At 51.8% G+C, this 19,890-nt stretch overlaps 2 protein-coding genes across 3 annotated transcripts in view; one reads left to right on the top strand and one right to left on the bottom strand.

Annotated features, from left to right (window-relative positions):
• Positions 1 to 13,496: 13,496 nt before the first annotated feature.
• Positions 13,497 to 14,932, bottom strand: LOC132343316 (basic proline-rich protein-like). Its single transcript, XM_059879234.1, has 2 exons — positions 13,913 to 14,932; positions 13,497 to 13,559 (listed from the first exon to the last, which is right to left on the bottom strand). Exons 1-2 carry the CDS (start codon positions 14,930 to 14,932, stop codon positions 13,497 to 13,499), a joined length of 1,083 nt encoding a protein of 360 aa, XP_059735217.1.
• Positions 14,314 to 19,890, top strand: part of TRAF3 (TNF receptor associated factor 3) — a 116,495-nt gene continuing 110,918 nt past the window's right edge. For both annotated transcript variants that reach the window (XM_024981638.2, XM_024981640.2), the window contains exon 1: positions 14,314 to 14,531. The gene's annotated coding sequence lies outside the window, so the exon portion shown is untranslated. The remainder of the gene's footprint in view (positions 14,532 to 19,890) is intronic.

Raw genomic sequence — 19,890 nt, forward strand, 5'->3', positions numbered from 1 at the left:
CAGGCCCACTTCTTCCCCGACACTGTGCTAGGGAGAGATGAAGGTGCCCGCCCGCAGAAGGTATAGAAGGCCGCAGAGGTGGACTTCTGTCCTGGCATGGGCTCCCTGAGCAGGCCCTTTGCTCCCAGAGACAGGAAGACCCTGCCCTCCTGCTGTGATCAGCATCCCTTTCTCATTTGCACGTTCGTGTCTTCACCGCTTTGCTCTGTGGTATCCATTTAGACTTGCAAGTAAACTTTAGCTAATTCCAATAAAATAGCCGTGCCAAGCGCTGCCAGAATTCTAATTGTATTTACTAAGTAGCTAATAAATATTTACTACAAATCTCATTGCTCCATAAAATTGAAGACTGCACCTTCTGCATATGTTCTTGGTGGCGAGGCAGGGCTGGGGGAGAGGGAGAGAGGCTGGGAAGGGGAGGGAGAGGGCTTGACCTGTTTCCTTGTTATAGCATCACCGGGGTCCTTCATTTGGGTTCTCAGTAATGAGATCTGATCATTCACCAGGGCCTTTGATCTGAGGTTGATCATTTGAGTCAGAAAGCAAGCTCTTACAATGGTTCATTTCAGTTGCAATTCCAAACCAGATCTCTTTGATTATGCATGGAAAGCTTACAAAATTTTCCACTGAGATGATTTTTGAATTAACTGAAAACTTAGTGGCTTCATAATTTTTGAATTGTAGATTTTCGCCTCCCCTTCTTGGTCTTGTAAGCCCATCGCTGGGTCTTTTTAAATCTGAAATTTGCCATAGGCTGAGTCCTCGAAGAAAGATATATACCCTTGACATTTAAAAAAAATTAATGGAAAATCACTAAATCCCTTCAAATGCTACATTGAAATGTAGTTACAGCTCTTTCCTTGTGCCCAGTGAGAATTTAATCATAGCAAAATCTTAACGTTTAATATTGAAATCCTTATCCAAGAGACCCAAAAAATATTTTGCAAGGGGCAGCTTGGCATTACCCAAACCTGCTGACAAAGCTCCCTGGATCTAATTTGAAGCTGTGGCAACTGGAAAGATCACCCAGTGACCCTGCCTTTTACCTGGATCCCAAATTTGGGGCCCCAGAGGTCAGAGACCTAAGGGCAAAAAGTATGGGCTTGGAGATCATTACTCTGGGAATTCCTTGAGGGCTTGTTCCTACATACCTCCAGGATCGTTAGTGCCCCCAATCTCCAACTTGGCCACAGGTTTCATTTATGGGGTGGTGGCCTCTGGCTATGCAGGGAATAGCCTTGGTCTTTGACTCACTCTGCAGGTCAGTGTGAGTAGCATGCCAGAGTTAGAGGTCCAGGACCAGACCCGAAGAAAGTCCCTCTTTTTCTCCCTCCCTGCAATTATAGAGAGTTAGCAAGCCTTTAGGGAAGCTAGATTTCTGTAGTGGACACCATTGATGCCTATATTAGTCAGCTTTGATGTGTGGGAAACAATTGAGAAACTTAATCTCTTCAAATAACAAGCATTTATAACACTTTGATTCTGTGAGTTGGCAATTTGGGCTGGGCTCAGCTGAGCGGTTCTACTGGTCTTGCCTGGGCTCACTCATGTGGCCCAGCTGAGGCTGAATGATTCAGGATGACACACATTTCTGGCAGCTGAAGGCAGATGAAAGCTGTTGGCTAGAATGCCTTGGTTCCCTTCTATGTGGTTCCTTGGGAGTTTGCTTGGATTTGTTCCCATAGTCTCAAGGTTCCAAGTGCCACAGGAGAGCATAAACCAGTACATACACAAGTACTTTTTAAAAAGAGACAATGTGTTCTAATTTTTAAAAAAAATGTTTTCTTAGCATGTGGGATCTTAGTTCCTGCAGGGGGTCAGGAATTGGACCCACTCCCATTCCATTGGAAATGCAGGGTCTTAACCTCTAGACCACCAGGAAGGTCCCTACATAAGCACTTTTCAAGCCTCTGCATGCATCATGTTTACTAATGTCTCATTGGCCAAAGCTAGTCCCATGGCCAAACCCAGACTTAAGGAGTAGGGAACAGACTCCTCTTGAAGGGCATGAATGCAGGGACAGGCGGAACTTGTAGCCATTCTGCAAACTACCACAGAGCCCCCAGACCAGCTTCACGGGGCCGGCACATCGATTCCCCAGCTGCTGTGAGTGCTGGCCAGAAATCCAGCTGCCTTCTCCTCCAGAGAATTGCTTCAGCCCATGAGAGTCACACCCCCAGTTTATATCCCTCCTCTCTGCCTGGCTGAGGGTACAAAAGGCTGGCCCCCTTTCTGCAGGGAGCAAGTAGCTGTGGTGTGATTTGTGCTCCCAAACCCACCGGGCACCAGTCTGGGGTCAGACTTCACCTGACTCACACCCGTGCTGGGTTCTTTCCCCTTCCCTCCCACTCTCTCCTTCCTTCCCTCCCTTCCTCTCAGGTTTTTATTGAAAGCATAAGCTGGTTCAAAATTGGGAAAGGAATACTACAAGGCTGTATATTGTCACCCTGCTTATTTAACTTCTATATAGAGTACATCATGTAAAATGCCAGACTGGATGAATTACAAGCTGGAATCAAGATTGCTGGGAGAAATATCAACAACCTCAGGTACGCAGATGGTATTACTCTAATGGCAGAAAGTGAAGAGGAGCTAAAGAGCCTCTTGATGAAGGTGAAAGAGTAGAATGAAAAAGCTGGCTTAAAACTCAACATTCAAAAAACTAAGATCATGGTCCCATTTGGTCCCATCACTTTGTGGCAAATGGATGGGGAAAAACTGGAAGCAGTGACAGATTTCATTTTCTTGGGCTCCAAAATCACTGTAGATGGTGACTGCAGCCATGAAATTAAAAGACACTTGTTCCTTGGAAGAAAAGCTATGACAAACCTAGACAGCATATTAAAAAGCAAAGACATCACTTTGCCAGCAAAGGTCCGTTTAGTCAAAGCTATGGTTTTTCCAGTAGTCATGTATGGATGTGAGAGTTGGACCATAAAGAAGGCTGAGCACCAAAGAATAAATACTTTTGAACTGTGGTGTTGGAGAAGACACTTGAGAGTCCCTTGGACAGCATGGAGATCAAACCTGTCAATCCTAAAGGAGATCAACCCTGAATATTCATTGGAAGGACTGATGCAGAAGCTGAAGCTCTAATACTTTCACCACCTGATGCGAAGAGCTGACTCTTGGAAAAACCCTGATGCTGGGAAAGATTGAGGGCAGAAGAAAGGAGAGACAGAGGATGAGATGGTTGGATGACATCTGACTCAATGGACATGAGTTTGAGCAAACTCTGGGAGATGGTGAAGGATAGGGAAGCCTGGCGTGCTACAGTCCACGGGGTCGCAAAGAGTTGGACACGACTGAGCGACTGAACAACAGACCACACGCCCCCAAACCCCTCTCCAGTGCTGCTTCCAGGGAACCCTGCTGTGGTGAAGGCGTTTCCAGGCTGGCCCGGCGACACTTCCTGTCCCACGTGTGTCTCCACCACGTGCCCTGGATGCTCTTCCTGTTGGAGGTGGGGTCTGTGTCCCCTCCCCTGAAACTGGGCAGGCTGGTGACTTGCCTGGAATCACGGAACAGCAAAAGTGACAGTGTGTGACTTCCAGTGGAAGGTTATCAAGGGCCACGCAGGTCCTGCCTGTTGACTGCTCTCAACTGAAGCTCTCCTCCCGCCCAGCTGCCCCCAGGCTGCCTCGTTCTGGGGAAGCCCAACCCGCCAGCCCCACCCTGTTCGCCTCTGCTATTATCTGACTGTGCCTGAGAGAGACCCTACCCAGCTAAACCCTTCCTGGACGCCTGACCCACAGAAACCTTGAGAGACAATAAGATGATCGTTGTGGTCTAGGCTCCGATTTTTTTTTTTTTTAATTAAACTCTTTGTTTTGCATTGGACTATGATGGTTTGCAGAGAAGGCAATGGCACCCCACTCCAGTACTCTTGCCTGGAAAATCCCATGGATGGAGGAGCCAGGTGGGCTGCAGTCCATGGGATCGCTGGGAGTCGGACACGACTGAGCGACTTCACTTTCACTTTTCACTTTCATGCAATGGAGAAGGAAACAGCAACCCACTCCAGTGTTCTTGCCTGGAGAATCCCAGGGACGGGGCAGCCTGGTGGGCTGCCGTCTATGGGGTTGCACAGAGTTGGACACGACTGAAGTGACTTAGCTTAGCATGATGGTTCAGATGGTAAAGAATCTGTCTGCAATGCAGGAGACTCAGGTTCGACCCCTGGGTTAGGAAGATCCCCTGGAGAAGAGAGTGGGCTACCCACTCCAATATTCTTGCCTAGAGAATTCTGTGGACAGAGGAGCCTGGTGGGCTACAGTCCATAGGTCGCAAAAGTTGGACATGACTGAAGCAACTAACATTTGACACACACACGGTCGATTAACAATGTTGCTAAGCCCCTTTTGATCTAATTTTTGATGCACTGATCTTAGATAGTGGAGAACACAGATAAGGAGGAGCTTCCCCAGGACTTGGGGTTTGTGTCCAAACTCATGTGTGTGTGGGGGGGGGCGGGGGGCGGAGGTTGTTGCTATTTTGTTTTTTGCTTGTTTTTGCAGAGATGTTCAGGTTTTCTAGCACCATTTGCTGTTCCCTACCATGCGGTATGTGGGATCTTAGTTCCACAAACAGGGATCAAACCCATACTCCCTGCCTTGGAAGTGTTAATACACAGTCTTAACCAGTGGACCACCCGGGTAGTCCATGTGTGTGGCTCTTTTGTCTCATTTGTCTTTCTGCCCCCAGAGCCTCTCAAAGCACCTGGCTCATGGCAGTGTCAGTGAATGTTGGTGAAAGTTCCTGCACCTCAAGGCCCTCTGGTCAGACAGATCCTCCTAGTCCCCGGCAAGCCCTCCTGCCCTCTAACCTCCTTTCCACTAGACGATGCAGGAGAGAAGCTTCCAGAAGGGTAGGTGCCTCTGTGGTTGCCCAGCAGAAGGGACGGTGGTAAGGGCTGGTTAAAGATCTCTCTGTCGGGAACTCTGGAAGCGGCCATTTCCAAAGGAACTGAAATTTGTCTGGACTTGCTCCGCGCCGGCAGAGCCTGTTAGAATAGATCTGCAGCCCTGGGAGGGCAGCTCTGCAAGACAGGAGGACCTACAGTCTTCAAGGCCTAGGAGAGCCGGCAGGGCCAGGAAAGTCGTGGATCCTGGGGTTGCGGCTTTCAGGGTTACAATGCAATCTAGAGGTGTTGGCATCTATTCCCAGCCCCACGGAGACTGCCTTCTCGTCAGCCTTTGCTTAACAGCTGGGTCTGGGGCTGAGTGACACCCTTCACCACCCAGGAGGTGGAAAGTGGTAGACAGAGGAAGGGTCAGGGGAGAGACGTGGGCATGGGGGTGGACAGAGTCGGGGAGGGGAGGACGAGGGAGGGCGGTGGAGATGGTGAGGGCAGGGCATTCAATAGGAAGGTATGATGAGGGGTTGTGAGTGGCAGGGAATGGCTTGGAAAAAATTCCAGCGCTTTTGAAAGGATGCTAACTAACTTCTACGTGTGTAGCTAAACGATGCTACTGGATTTTGCCTGATTACAAAATGTATCAGGAGTTGCAAGTTTAGAATGTCTTGTTTTTCTGGGCAAATGTCAGAGATGCTATTGCATTATTGGGGTTTCAGGTCTTTTGACAATATGGTGACAGCTGGGTCCTTGTCCAGGGGCAAAAACCTCAGAACACACAATTCTGAAGACAAATTCAGCAAGTTCATGGCTGCCCCGTGTCCAAGTCCATCCCAGGGGGTCAAAGCTCAGGCAGAGTGAGGTTAAAAAAGAGGAGAGTGGGGGAGATGCCTTCCAAGGCAGGTACCAGCCACATTAGTGGGGCTCACAGGATGGGCAGCTGCAGTGCCCCTGGGCCCAGGGCTGGGCAGCTTTTGGGGTTTTACAGGTAGACGGGGCTTGGGCAAAGCCCAACTGTCCAGTGAATGCCATAGTGTCTGAATGGATGAAGGAATGGCTATAGAGATACATAGATGGATGTTAATTTTTACTGATCCTGGGGCAAAATCAATCTCTTTTATCCTTAAAAATGGTGGGGAAAAGTGGAATCAAGGCTCTGGACAAACTGGGGAGTCTTCCTTAATCCTTTCCTGATTTCTATTTTCTTAGGGGAATCAACAGATGTCACGTCTGCCTGAGTCCCATCACCTAACTAGCAACTTCACACAGACCCCTGCCTATTCAAATTAGTTCCCGAGAGCGTGGGGTCAGAGTGAGGCCTGGGGTCCAAGGGGCCTTTCCGGGGAACCTGGAAGTGGCTGCCCAGGGCAGCCTGTGTTCTGAGGCGCGGTTTCTGCATTCGGAATTGCAGAGTCAAGTGGTCCCTCTGAGGAGTAAAATCCCCCCAGGCGAGTGAGAGTGTCCGATTTTGGTTCCTTAACCATCTGTGGGGGAATTTTGTAGTTTGCCTCACACTCAAAAAGAAACAGCAAGGGAGGAAAGGCCGTTTCCTGTCACAGAGCCACCGGGGCAGCCGCCCCGGCTTCGGTGCCCAAGCGCCCCCCGCCCCCGCAGGCCTCGCTTCCACCGGGGCCTCTGGTCTCATGCGAACCCACTGACTTAAGCCGGCGGGTGCCTATTATTATCCCCAGAACAGCACCTGGGAGGTGCAGGGGGCAGGCCCCAGGGGCAGGAGAGAGCCCGGGGACCCACGCCTGCCCCTTCAGTCATGTCCTCAGGGCTCCTTAAGCCAGCTCTGCCTCTCCTCGCTCCCTTCAGAAGGACAATCCAGCTGGCGCACTGCAAACTCTCGTTACACGGATAAAGCAGGGTTATTTAGGAAGCCTGCTAATTACAAAGAAACGAATTTTTACTTAAAGAAGCCCCGAGACTGTCCTTTTAGTACCTCGTACACACAGTACAGTTAGACTCCCCCTGTGAAATGAGCTTATTTGGGTCCACGTTGAGAAACAGAGGGAAATTCACACTTGGTAGTTATGAAAAATCACCTGTGTTGCAAATCACTCATGGAAATTAGCATTAGAACAAGTGGTTAGCTAGAGGTATAAGAGGAACCTAAATTTATGAATCTGCTGCTCTTTTTATCCCTGTTCCCCAGCATGGAGGAGATGTGACAGTTACAGGGCTAAGTAGATCCTTCCAGCCTCCAGAAATCCCAGTCCCCACTGTGGAAGGACAGGCCGGACACATTCCTCCACGCCAGCTCACCCACCAGTGGCCTCAGTTTATGCTTCTGGCCTTAAAACACCCCCTCAGTTTGGGAACTCCAGTTATTGTTGACTTTGTAATCACAGATTTCAAGTGAATCACAAGATTCAAGTAAACTGGGCCGCCCCACACACAACCTGGGAAGAAAGAACAAAGTCAGACTGGTCATCATGGCAGCTCCCTGGAGCCTGAGATCCACAGGCTTCTAGAGTGGATTCCGTATGGGCCTGGTGGCGGGGAGGGGAGGGCTCGGGTTTCTTCTGAGTCCACACTCAGTGGTGAGGCTAAAGGGGGGCCAAAGACCCCCCAGTCTCCAACAGCCCCAGGCCTACCCCAAATCCACATGTTAAATAAAGGACTCGTGCTTGTTCCAGCAGTGAAGATTCAGGACAAGTCCCTCGGACGCTCCTCTAGACAGCTGACCACACCATAAACCTTTCCTGTGTGGAGACCTGGAGTTGGCCCCAGCCCTGCGTCCATCCTCAGGCCAGAGTCCTGCCTAGGGACTCACTGATGAAGTGAAATGAGGCACATGGAGTGGACAGGAATGATTCAGCCTGGGGCAGGTGCCAGTGATTCATTCATTCATCCATCTGTTCATTCATGCTTTGCTTCACTTAGTCACATGTTTTAAGGGCTGCCCAGGGCTTTCCACCAGGGAAAGAGCGAGGAAACCACTTTGGCCAAGTGGACCGAAGCCTCTGGCAGTGACATGGAGAAGTCACTTGTGGAGAAGTGGGCCCAGCGTCCTCCACTCAGGAATCTTCAGGAGGATGCATGCGAGTCCAAACGCACCATCGTTTATTTTGCTTAATATAACAAACCTCATTAACTCAAACTCTGCTAATTTTGAGTATTTCACCCAGAGCAGGTGGAAGTTCCAATTGGCAGGACACACAAAACAGATGTCAGCAGGTAACGAGGAAAATAACTTTTAAACAAGGCACCCGAGTCGTGACTCCATTAGCATGGCGGCTTTTCAAACGTCTGCTCCAGAACCCACAGCAAGAAATATGTTTTACCTCAAGACAGCCCAGCTTAGCTGTGTATACCCATGCAGAACAAAAAACCAAAGTTCACAAAACTACACTGATCCTAGTCACTCACACCTAGTAAGCGTGAAGCGTTTTGCTATTTCCTATTTTTGTTTTATTTCATTTTTTTAAAAAGATACTGGTCACACCCACTCAACTGGTTTTTCAACCAATTAATAGATTGCAAACTGCAGTTTGAAAAACACCACCTCTCCGGTAAAGGGGCTGGCGCAATTTCAACAGCTTGTTGTATCCATTGTGTGGGTCTGAGGACCAGTCCCCCAGAAAATCCTTTTCAGGGAATTGACAAGGAAGTTTGTCATCAGTTTAAATTACACAAAGGGCTGGCAAAGTGTGATGGAAAAGCATTAATAACATCCCTGAAAAAAAGTGGAGCATTTGATCTTTATTCATGGCAACTGATCACGGACACCTGATAATAAAACAATCCCTCCGGCTCTGGGAAAGCCGGGTGCATCCTTTACATGTAATAAAAGCAAGAGCATCAGAAATACAGTCCCTGCCTCCCTTCTGGGGACCGTGGTCCCTCCCAGGGACACGCTGGCTGCATGGTCCCCACTGGCACCAGGCGTCTTCTCAAAGCCCCCTGGGGTCGGGCAGGCCATCATATTTCCGCTCTACAAAAGGGGAAACCCGGGGCCAGGGAGGTAAAGTGCTTTCCTAACATCAGTTAGTCATGAGTTGAGTTCTGCTTTTTCGATTCCTGGTCTTGAATTCTGCCACTTGAGTGAATTCCTCGCATTCACCTTTCCAAGGGAACTCATCACTAGGATATCTAGGGAGCTCGTCCCTGGCTTCTTTCCACTGTGTCGGGCCAGGGGGCATTTGGAGGTGCACTGTGGTAAGCCCCAGAGTCAAATCTTTGATCTAGAATCCTCACAGCTGGCTCTGACCCAAAGGAAGAGACAGTAAATCCTGTAGCTAGCTGGGGGGAGCGTCCTGGGCCAAGGGAGTGGCGTGGGCCAACGCCCTGGGCTGAATCAGCCTGGGTCCACGAGGTTCCCTGGAGACCAGTGTGGGGGGAGCAGGTGAGCACAGGCAGCCATGGGGCCCAAGGTGAGAACCACGGGACTTGGCCACTGAGAGCCGCTCTGCAGAGGCTGCTCTGTGGGGACAGCGGGGCTGCGGCTGGAACCTTGGCTCCAGGCAATGGGCCGTAGGTTCTCGCCCCCATCTGATGGCAAATCCAGCACTCTGAGTCTCGCCTGGGCTCAGCGCGTGGCCCTGCTGGCTGCCAGAAAAGGGCCCGCTCCCTTTCTTTGGCTTTGAAGGTGGGAGGTGCCTAGTAGTCTCCTAGTGTGTGATCTTATTTCTTTGGAAGCGTCCCGGATGGGGGTCACTGGGTCCCAGGGCTCCCCTCCCTGTCCAGTGCTCCAGTTGCGGGCTCACACCTGTGTGCATCTTCGCCGGAGCTGAGTATCCTCGGCTGTGACCTTGTTCACCCCACAGCCAAGTCATGCCCCGCTGTTTGGATTTGCCAGGTGCTGAAGGACAATAAAAAGATCAGCTACAGGATTCGTTTGGATAGAACACGTTATCCATCAAACTTCACAGTGGCCCCCACCTTGGAGCAAAACCAAGATCCTGCTGATGACCCCACATGGCCCTGCCTCCTTACCCCCATCCTCTGTGACTCTCCTTCTCACTGGCTCAGGCCACACTGGTCTCCCCAGGCCTTGCTGACCTCAGGGTGTCTGCCTACGCTGTTCCCTCTGCCTGGATGCTTTCCCCACCCATACTCACAGGGCGCCCTCCTCTCTGCCCTTGGGCCTGCACTCAAATGGCCCCTGATGCGCCAGGCCCCCTGACCACCCGCTCCAGGCCTCCCTCTTCCCCTCCTCGGCTCTGGCTGTTGCCACAGCTCCTGTTACAGATTCGCTTGTGATTTGTTTGCTCGGTATCCACCTGCTAGAAGGTAAACTCCCAAAGGACAAGTGCGTAATTGGTTTCATGCTAGAAGAGAGGCGAGCAGGGGTCACGATCAGCAAGCAGGTCTTGACCACACGAACGGAAGGACCAGGCGAAGGGGGAACAAGCTGTCCTGATCCAGCAGCCTGTGACATTTCAGGCTTGCCGTCACCAGCCTTGAGAGACGCCTTTATTCCTAGGGAGATGGTATATTGCATTTCTGACAGTTTAGAATCCTTGTACTTTTCAGACCATTTATCTCATTAATCCAAGACTTGATTTGGACCCGGTCATCTCCCTCCTCATTTCTAATGTGTGTTGGGGGGAGCACCGCTCACTGTGGAGCTGCCAGAGTGGGATGAGCTGGGTACCCCAAGGGGGCGGCTCCAGGAGCCCCTGGGTTTTGTTTGCTGAGTGAGGTCTGCCAGTTGAGGCCAGAGCTGAGTTGTTGAGGGGGGGGAACACAGAGGCTATGAGGAGCCCCCAACCCTGGATGGAGGAGAGGAACAGCGATCACAAAGACAGGTGGAGCCTCTGAGTGGGACTGAAGGCAGGCACTGAGCTTCCATGGGTTTTGGGATTTTGCTGTGTGACCTTGACACAAACCCTCTTCCCTGTCTCCCGTGAGGCCTGCAATAACAAAAGTCCCTTTTCTTGGTGGAATTGAGTCTATTTTTCAGAAGTGAAGTATGAGTGGGGGGTTCCAATCAAGGCTGCCTGTGGGAGGCTGGCCTTACCTGGAACTCCTGTTCTCCTGAAGGATTGGGGGAAAGAGCCAGAGATGGTGGTGGTTGTGGCGGTGGTGATGTGTGTACAGTTGTGCACACAAGTCCCAAAACAGGTTTCCCTAAAATAAGGACAACTTCATCTCCCCAAGAGGCCCACAGAACTGAGAGGAAATTAAAACCTGTGGCCAGTTACCCAGACCTCCCACCTTGCCTTCCCTTTGTCTCATCACTTGCATGAAACCCATGGCTGTGTTTGCATACCCTGCTTAGGCCTCCTGGGCCTCTCCAGGCCCCATTTCCTCTGCATTTGTTTTTGGCAGTCCTTGTCCGAGAAGGGGGACTGGCAGCCTGCTTCTTTGCTGGTACACCTCTGATGTTAGCCAGGGCCTACTTCAAGGACAGGCCTGGGCGGGAGAAGGGGGATTGGTGTCCTTGGCTTTGCAGCCCCACATTGCACAGCAAATGTGTCATAGAGCAGGAAGAAGAGGGGTGCCTTCCCACGATGACCACCCCAAACCCCGGGCCCCTTCCGCCATCTTCAGCAGCTCTTTTAATCTAACGTGGTGTTTTCAACTTCAGGCCATGAACCCACGATGAGTCGGGACAGTCAAAACCAGCGTTAATAAATAAATGGAATGAAATAGAAAATATCGGAATACATGTTTGAGATGAAGCATCTGCTACATGTATGTGTATATATGTGTGTATATAAACGCACACATGTTACACACAACCGGTTTGTAAAGTGCATTGCATTCAAAAGTTTGGAAGACACTTGTCTGAACAATTAGTTTAACGGTTTTTTATTTTGCCAGGTGCCCAGGCGTTTGAGTGGGAGAAGTTGCCAGCACATTTGAGTCCAATCGGACACACCGGCCACCGGCATTTGAGTGGGGAGCTGTCCCTTGCGGGTCTGATTGTCCGGGAGAGTCTGAGGAAACCCCCTTTAGAACCCTAACACTAACCAGTGGACACTTTCCCTTTCTCTCTGAAGAAAAACAGGAATGGCTTCTGAGCCATTGTACTTAAGTGAGTCACTCCAATATCCTGTGTGCACTGCTCCCAGAAATGCAGCAAACAGAACATGTAATGCTACATAAATTCCTGCGAGAAATTTCTTTGTCCAGAAATGGTGTCAGCTTGTTGTTCCACGTTGCCATAGGGAACAGAGAGCTCAGCCTTTGAAATGCAGTGAGGAGCGCTGTGATTGGCCAGCCTCGCTGTCCGTCACTGCTGCCCAGCGGCCGTAACTGCGGAGGACAGAACGCTCGCCCCCCAAAGCGGGTTCCTGCTTCGGGGCAAACTTTGTGCTGCAGCCCCCTCCAACTCCCCAAAGCAGGGGGTCCAGAACTGCTCAGACAGTTGGAGAAGAGAAAGAAGCGGGGAGGAAGCGGGGAGAAGACAGGGAGCAGGTCCTCACTGCCCAGCAGGGGGCTCAGCCACGGTCGTACCTGAGCCTGTTCACCCTGCATTGCTTCTTGGCACCGCTTTGGTGGAGAGCAGAGAGAGTTGTAGAAAACCCTTCTGACGGGTCTTTGAAACTTCTAACCTTGTTATTTGTGTTAAAAGAGCCAAAAAATGGTCCAGCCTAGAGAATTTCTGGCCAAGTCCTAAAAAGACCCCAGTCTAGCTTGAGGCAGGAGGTGGGAGTGCGGCCCGATCCGGCCCTGGAGACCTGTGAGGAGATGAGCAGATACACAGAGGCTCGGAGCCCGGGCCCTGGTCTGAGGAGCAGCGGCAGCCATTAAGGCTTCTGACAGGCAGGAAAGGACACCCAAGGCTCGGGAGCAGAAAGGAAAGCGCCCCTTGCCGCCGAGAGGGGAGCTCCTCTGGTGCCCGAGGTTCCAGTCAGAGCCCTGCGGTCTGCGCAGGGCTGACCGAGGCTGACCCGCCACCTCAACATGGTTGCTGGGCGGACGACAGCCATCTTGGGTTCTCCGAGTTGAACTCAGGGAGCTGTGCCCTCTCAGCAAGTGGCCCGAGCAGGGGCGCTGCTGCAGACTTCGAGTCTAGAGAGCGAGGCCCCACCTCTGCAGCTGGAGAACAAGCACACCCGGCGGGCTGATGGAGCCAGAGCCGGGGTTCCAGCAGCCTGCCCAGACTGTCGAGGGTTCTGGAACGTTCCACTGAGAAAGCCTCTGGAGGAGATGCTGAACTTCCTGCCTTTATTCGACGAGTCATTGGAGAAGAAGGGACACTAGCTTAAGCTGGTGACACTGGTCTTGGCTCTGTCTGGAGATCTCCATGAACCTTATGAGGAAGAGAAAACGGGGCAGTCCATTCTGTCCCCTCTGTGTTGACTGTCAACTGGTGCAGAGATGGCCTTGCTCTTTGGTTGGCCTGGAGCCTCACGGAGAGACAGGCCCTCTGCCGTTGCCCATCTTGCCAGGCCAAACAGGTCAGATACACAGACCTAGAGCACTTTGGGGAATCACTGATGGCTTGTGGGGGGCAGGGGGCGGGCAGAGAGCCGAGGCCTGTGGAGAAACGGGTGGCCCAGAAGGCCTGGGGCCCAGGGCGGGGAGGGGGTTCACAGGGCAGCGGACTCTGTCCTGGGGCCCCCAGGCCAGCAGGGCGCTCTGGGAGCTTGTGGCAGACTGGCCACGTTGTTCACACTCGATCAAGACCCAACTTCCTGGGTGTGGGAGGGGCCCCGGCAGCAAGGAAAGGCCAACCAAAGGGTTAGGAGCCCCCCTCAATGGGGAGCAGGGCCCAGACAGTCTCCCTTAGCCCCACCACCTGGTCCTGTGTAGGAGAGGGAGCGGTGTAGAGGAGCGAGTGTGTATGTGTGAGTGTGCACAGGCGTGACGGCGCATGGCTGTCAGCGAGTGTGTGAATGCATGTACAAGTGTGAGCGCATGAGAGCATGTCTGTGACCAAGTGTGTCTTGGAGTGTGTGTGAACTGTGTGTCTGCGAGCGTGTGTATGTTTTGTGAGCATGTGTGTCTGAGCATGTGTAAAAACGCGAGTTGGCTGTGTGTCGGTGAGTGTGAGTAGTTGTGCGAGCCTCTGTGCTCAATGTGTGTCGGTGTGAGTGAGGGTGGCCGCGCTGGTGAAACGCGTGACGCCATGGCTCCCGACCCTAAGGGGACCTGCACCTTTCGGGCCCCCACGCGGCTTGCGTGGCTTTTCGACCCGGAAAGGGGGGTACGCCCGGGGCGGGGGCTGCGAGGCGCCGGGGGCCGGGCGCGCGCGCGCGCGCGCGGGGGCGGGGCGGCGCTGGGGGCGGCCGGGCCCGCCCCCGCCCGCGCCGCGGCGCCGTTGCTAAGGCCGGGCGGCGGGCGCCGGGGGGAGGGCCTTAGCGACGGGCGGCGGGCGCGCGCGGGGCCGGGCGGGGGCGCGCGGGGCGGTGGCGCGGAGAGCCGGCCGCTCTCGCGGGCTCCCGCAGCCCCCGCGCGCGCGCGCGCGCGCGGGCCGGCGGCGGGGGCGGGGCGCGCGCGCGCCCGGGCGCGCTCTGGAGGCCGGCGGGGATTTCCAGCGCGCGAGAGGAAGTGCCTGCGAGAGGGTGCGTGAGGGCGAGGGAGCGCGGCGCGGCGCGGCCGCCGCGTGCGCGAGCCGGGTTGCAGCCCAGCAGGGACTTTCCAGCCGGCGGCGGCGGCGGCGGCCGCCGGCCCTTCCCCGCCCCCCGACATGGGGCTGCCCGGGGAGCAGGACGCTGCGGACCGCGGCGGAGGACGCGCTCGGCGCTGCTGAGCCGGCCGGGCGGCGCGGACGCGGGTAAGGGGCCTGGCGGGCGGCGGGCGGCTCCATCCCCGGCGGCTCCATCCCGCGCCCTGGGCGGCGGGCGGAGGGCGGGCGCGGGGTCGGTCGGCGCGGGGCCGGGGCGGCGCAGGCCCGGCGCCCGGCGGCGAGTGCCCGGTGCGGCGCCGTCTCGCCCCCGCCCCAGCCCGCGCCCGCCCGCCCCCCGGACGCCTCAACTTCGGGAAACTTTGTCCTCCGGCCCGGCCCGGCCGAGGGCCCCGCGGGCCCGGGCTCCCGCAGCTTTTCAGGAAACGGGGCGCCGAGGCCGCTTGGAACGTGACCCCCCCCCACTCACCCCGAGGTGGCGAGAGACCAGCATCTCCGACGAGGCTGTGTGTTTTGCGGGGTGAGGAGCGGACCGTCTCGGGTGTCTCCATAGCCGAACATGTTCACCCTGGGCTGGCTTGGGTTCTTTTTTTTTTTTTTAAGCCATTATTTAAAAGTTTATACTGAGTCATTCCTCTGCAGATGAACCTCTGACTGATTCATAAGCGAAGAGCTGCAGCGGCCTCGGAGGCAGCCGGGTACTGGGATCCAGTTTGGGGCGAAAGGCACACATTCCGCCTTCGGTTAATTGCTCAGGCACACTTTGCCACGTTTTCACCCCGTTTGGGGACATCTATTTAATATTTAGGCTTTTAGACAGAATCTCGTGGGGAAAAAAAATTCTTTACCTTTCTCTTGAAAACATAGCAACAAAATGGTAATCAATGGAGTGTTGTGGACGTGCTTTGAAATCTAAGAAGCCTTCATATAATTGTCCGTTGAAGGAAGCAGTTTTATTTCATGGTTTTCATTTTAAGCTGAGAATTAGTTTTCAGAATGAGATGAGGGTGTGTGTGTGATTTATTCATTTATTTTTGTGGATTCATAAAGGCTGTGTTGAGCGTTGTTGCCGCTTGTTAATTTACATTCACAGCATACAACTGAGGGGAGCCATAATTTTTATTTTTTTCTTAGCATTTGCTGGTGAAGCTTTTGGGAATGTTGTGTGTTCTGTAATCTTGCATTTGTGTATAAAATCCATATGTAAAGAAATGACCAAGTGGACCATCAGTTGGTGCTAAAATCTTTTCCTGTCTTTCACATCTTTGAAAATGGCCTGTTCAAAAGACTGCATCATGTGTAGGATGTCTGGCAAAATTGTGTACGTTCGTTTTTCAAATGAAAGGAAGTGTTTGCTTTTTCACTATTGTGTGGTGACAGTATATACATACTGAAAATCAGTTCAAGATGAAGAATTTTTTGGCCAAAACAAAAATAAGCCTTATTAGTGTGAAAACCCTAAAATGGACAAGATTGGAAATGTGGTGAGTAGGTGTTCAGGACAGAAACCTTGACAGACCTAGGATTCCAGCACCACTAGTCAAAATCAGACCTTATCAGGGATGAGGTTTAAGATGTAAGGTGTCTCACCCAGACGCCATCTGTTCCAGCTGTCACCATGCAGAAGCCAGGGAAGCAGAGAGCTGGCAGGGAGAATTCCAGCATTTTTTTTTTTTTTTTTTTTTTCTTTTTCTGAGACATTCATGTGAATTTTTCTGTGAGGGGGAAGAAAACCAGTTATTTTTCTTGGATGCTGTCCATTCATTTTGGAGCTAATAAGATGGCCTCACTCGTTGTACAGAAGGATGTCAAGATCTTCCACTGGAAACCAGCAGTAGCAGCTGGCCAGTGGTTTCTGTTAATACAATCAAAATATTCCTACTCTTTTTTGTGTCTTGAAGAGAGTCCTTAGTTTAACTGAAACATTTGAGCTGCTTCTAGCTGTTCTCCCCTGTGTTTGGGGTTTTGATTCCGTAAAGACCCCTACTAGAATCCCTTTAATTTTTCACTGTGCAAAGCGGGAAGGACCTTGAGGAGGAGGAGGGGGTTTGTCGGGGATAGATAGATACGCCAATACGCTGAAGGACAAGAATGATTTATCACTCTGGTGAAGTCCTTTTTGATGATGCTAAAGCTGTACTTTAAGAAAAACTGTCACTGTGGTGTTGCAAGTCTGGGCTAGCTCAAGCAAACAAAGGAAATTGCGTTAAATTTGTCCATCTCTGTTTTCTCATCTCTGTAGAGCAAGACTCTACAAACAGCAAGTGATCTAACCTATCAAATATTATGCAATAGCTGAGTTTCCTTGTAATGGTCAGTTTAAGAATTGTTAACTTAGCAGAGGAGACCTCATATAGCCAGGGCCTCTGTGTCAATCCCATGGATTCTGGACCCCCTGCATGCTTCTTTACAAATGTTCTGTGAGGAAGGAAAATTACTATTATTATTATTTTGCTGGTGGAGGAGAGTCATCATATTGACTTGAGATACAGAGAGACACTGAGGAAAGAGCTCCAAAGTGAGAAAAGAAGGCAGCGAGGCCAGTGGTTTTGGAAGGTGACCAGAGAGAGGCAGCCGAGGCCTAAATGTGGAGATGATGCTCAGACCTGCTCTGGGCAGAGGGAATGGAGCCAGCGAGAGAGTGCTGGACGCCTGCGGGCAGGAGGGCGGTCGAGAGGTGAATGGGGACAGGATGGCTCGTGCCATCGCAGCTGGCTTTAGGTCCACAGCTGCTCATGGAGTAGGGGACAGAGCAGCTCTCAACAGAAAAGGAAAAAAATGTAAGAAAACATGTGTGCTCGTGTAAGGTCTAGTATTCATAATTAAACAGTACAAAATGGCTTTCTCACTTTAGAGGGCCTTCGTCGACTGTGGTCTGCACAGCACAGTGAGGGGTTGGGGACTGACCACTCTAGGAAGGAGAAGGTGATGTTTTTGTCATCAAGCGTCAAAATCTCCTTTTGGGCCAGAATTGCTTGTCTCCCTGTGCAGGCTTGTTGGGGGTGAGGCTGGCAGGTGGTGAGATGTCATAAATGCAGGTGACTGTTGTGGGTTTCTGTCAACTCTAGAAATCAGGTTGGAATCCCTTGCTGAGTATCTGTATTCTGCAGGATAAGTAGATCATTAGCTGGAATGGGGGAGTCTTTTTCTCCTTGAATTTGATGTTCAGTGAATGTGCCTTGAGTTCTCGTAACTCTCTGGTTCCAGTGCTGGGATGAGGGAGTTGCAGCACCTGCCTTTGAGAGCATGGTCTCAGCCCCTGTGCGTGGTGGAGGAAGATGCCGGAAACCAGCGCTGTTTGACCAGGTAGCACCAGGACTGAAGCTTGTGCCCAGAAGGGAGAGGGAAAATGAAGGTTTCACCATCCTGCCTTCAGGAAGTTGGCTGCTCAGCTGGAGAGTGCAGTTCCATTCGGAAGAGGCAAGAAAAGTCCTACAGAGTAGACTAAAGTGGATTAGCGGGTCGTGTGGAGGACTGGAAGTATGGTGGAAGTTCGGGAAAGGGTAGACAGCTCCTGGCTGGCGGGGTAGTCAGGGACAGCTTCTGGGAAGTGGGTGTTGAGATCCAGTGCCAAGAAGGCCGGTGCAACGGGCCCACCTTGAGATTGGCAGGAAGAGGACTTCTCCGTGCTCCACTTAGTTTTGGGAAGATAGCACCTGACGGTTTGTGGTCCTGTTTGTGCCAGTAGACACGGTCTTGGTGATGCTGGTGGTCATGCTGGTCATGCTTCCGGTTATAATGATTCCCATGCTGTCCCCTGGCCCCCGCCAGGCCCTTTGTGACCAGGTCTTTGGCGGGAGACGGAGCGGTGGTACCTGGCCTGGGCGGCTGCACTTGGCTGTCCCTGCCTTTTCTCACTGTAGGTGGAAGGTCTCAAAAGGTGGTGGGGAGGGGAGTGAGTGTTAGAGTGCCCCTTCCCCAGGGGACACCCCCAAACCTGCTGCTCTGTCATCCATGCTGAAATGACGTAAATCTTTAATTCTCAAGAAATAAAAAATCTCCCTGTAAGTTCATTTCATGGCTTACTTTTTATAAGGGTTCCTCCATGCTGATGCATAACTCCGTGGGTTTTTTTGTTTGTTTTTGCCTGCATCGCACTGCTTGTGGGTTTGTAGTTTCCCATCTTGGGATTGAACCTGGGCCCTAGGCAGTGAAAGTGCAGAGTCCTAACCACTGGAGCATCAAGGAATTCCTGACTCCATGTATTTTTTTTAATGGGGGCTACTTGGTAACTTCTCTCATGAGGCCATTCTACCAAGAAAGATATCATGCCTGCTGTTCTGATATCCTAATTTCTTTTCCAATTAAAACACCCATTCTGTGGCAAAAACCATAAGCATATTTATTGGAAACTTGGTTTCTTTGAGTGGAGAGAAAAGCTAAATTCATTAATTGATTGGGATAATGTAATCTTCAGGATGACAGTGGCATCAAAAATACTAAAACGTTAGTTTCCAGGAGTCAAAATTGTAGTGAAGGTTTTCAGTGACTGTGCCCTGGAATGCTAACGTCCGGTAGGAGGCCTGCATATGCTTGAGGCAGCGGGGTGCTGGTTAGACGCCCCCAGGGCCCGGCACGCTGGCCTCTGTCAGTGCTTGTGTCAGGAATCCGCAAGTTTGGGAAGGAAGAGGGATGTAACAGATGCTCGCCTCGTGGCTCCGTGTGGTTTGGCATATGTGTCTGCAGGTGGGGATGCCCTGTGGCTGTGTCTCTGGACTGTGCCCCTCCACCCCCAGTTCTGATAGCGCTTAGCTCCCAGGTTGGTTGTGTGAGGGGGCTTGTAAGATGGGGGTCTTCATCCAGCATCTTAACTTCCCTGGGTGCTTTGAATGACTTAAAGAGGAAATGCAAGGAAATCTGTTCTCCTGAGTCCTGCCTTGCCCAGTAATGCCCGGGAGTCACAACTTTATTCTGGAAATTAAATTCTTTTTTGGATTAATATAGCCTGGTGTTTGAAATGTTATTATGCGGTAAATTAAGTGTTCTGGTTTCAGAAGGCTTTTCTCTGTGGGAAGGGCATGGTTTTAGTTCAGTATGTCTCAAACCCTTGATAGGAGTCCAAGCCCATTAAGTTTTATCTTAAAATTTAACAGGAATTTTACACTGTACTCAGTAATATGTCTGGTTTTTTTTTTCTTTTGCTGTAAACATATGTTGCCCCCTTCAGTTGTTGAGTGCATTGGATTCTCCAGAACTTGCGTTGTGTTCATCCTTGGCTCCCCCAAGTTTGGTGAGGGGTCCCCTGGAATTCCTGCTATGAGTCCTAGGGGCCATCCACCTTCTGGCTTGAGAAGTGTGGGCATGGTGGAAGGCTCCAGCTTTAAAGATCGGAATCCCAGTCCTGCCCTTTCGCACACCAGCAGAACCACCCAAAGTGGCTGCTGGGCCTCTCTGAATTAGTGTCTCCATCCGTAAAATGGGACGAACAGCAGCAGGCACAGACTTGCTTCTTATGAAAGAAATGGGCGAGAGAACCTTCTACTGATGTTAATTTTTGTAGTAATAGAGG

The sequence above is a fragment of the Bos taurus genome, chromosome 21, assembly GCF_002263795.3.
Source record: "Bos taurus isolate L1 Dominette 01449 registration number 42190680 breed Hereford chromosome 21, ARS-UCD2.0, whole genome shotgun sequence".
Lineage (NCBI taxonomy): Eukaryota > Metazoa > Chordata > Mammalia > Artiodactyla > Bovidae > Bos > Bos taurus.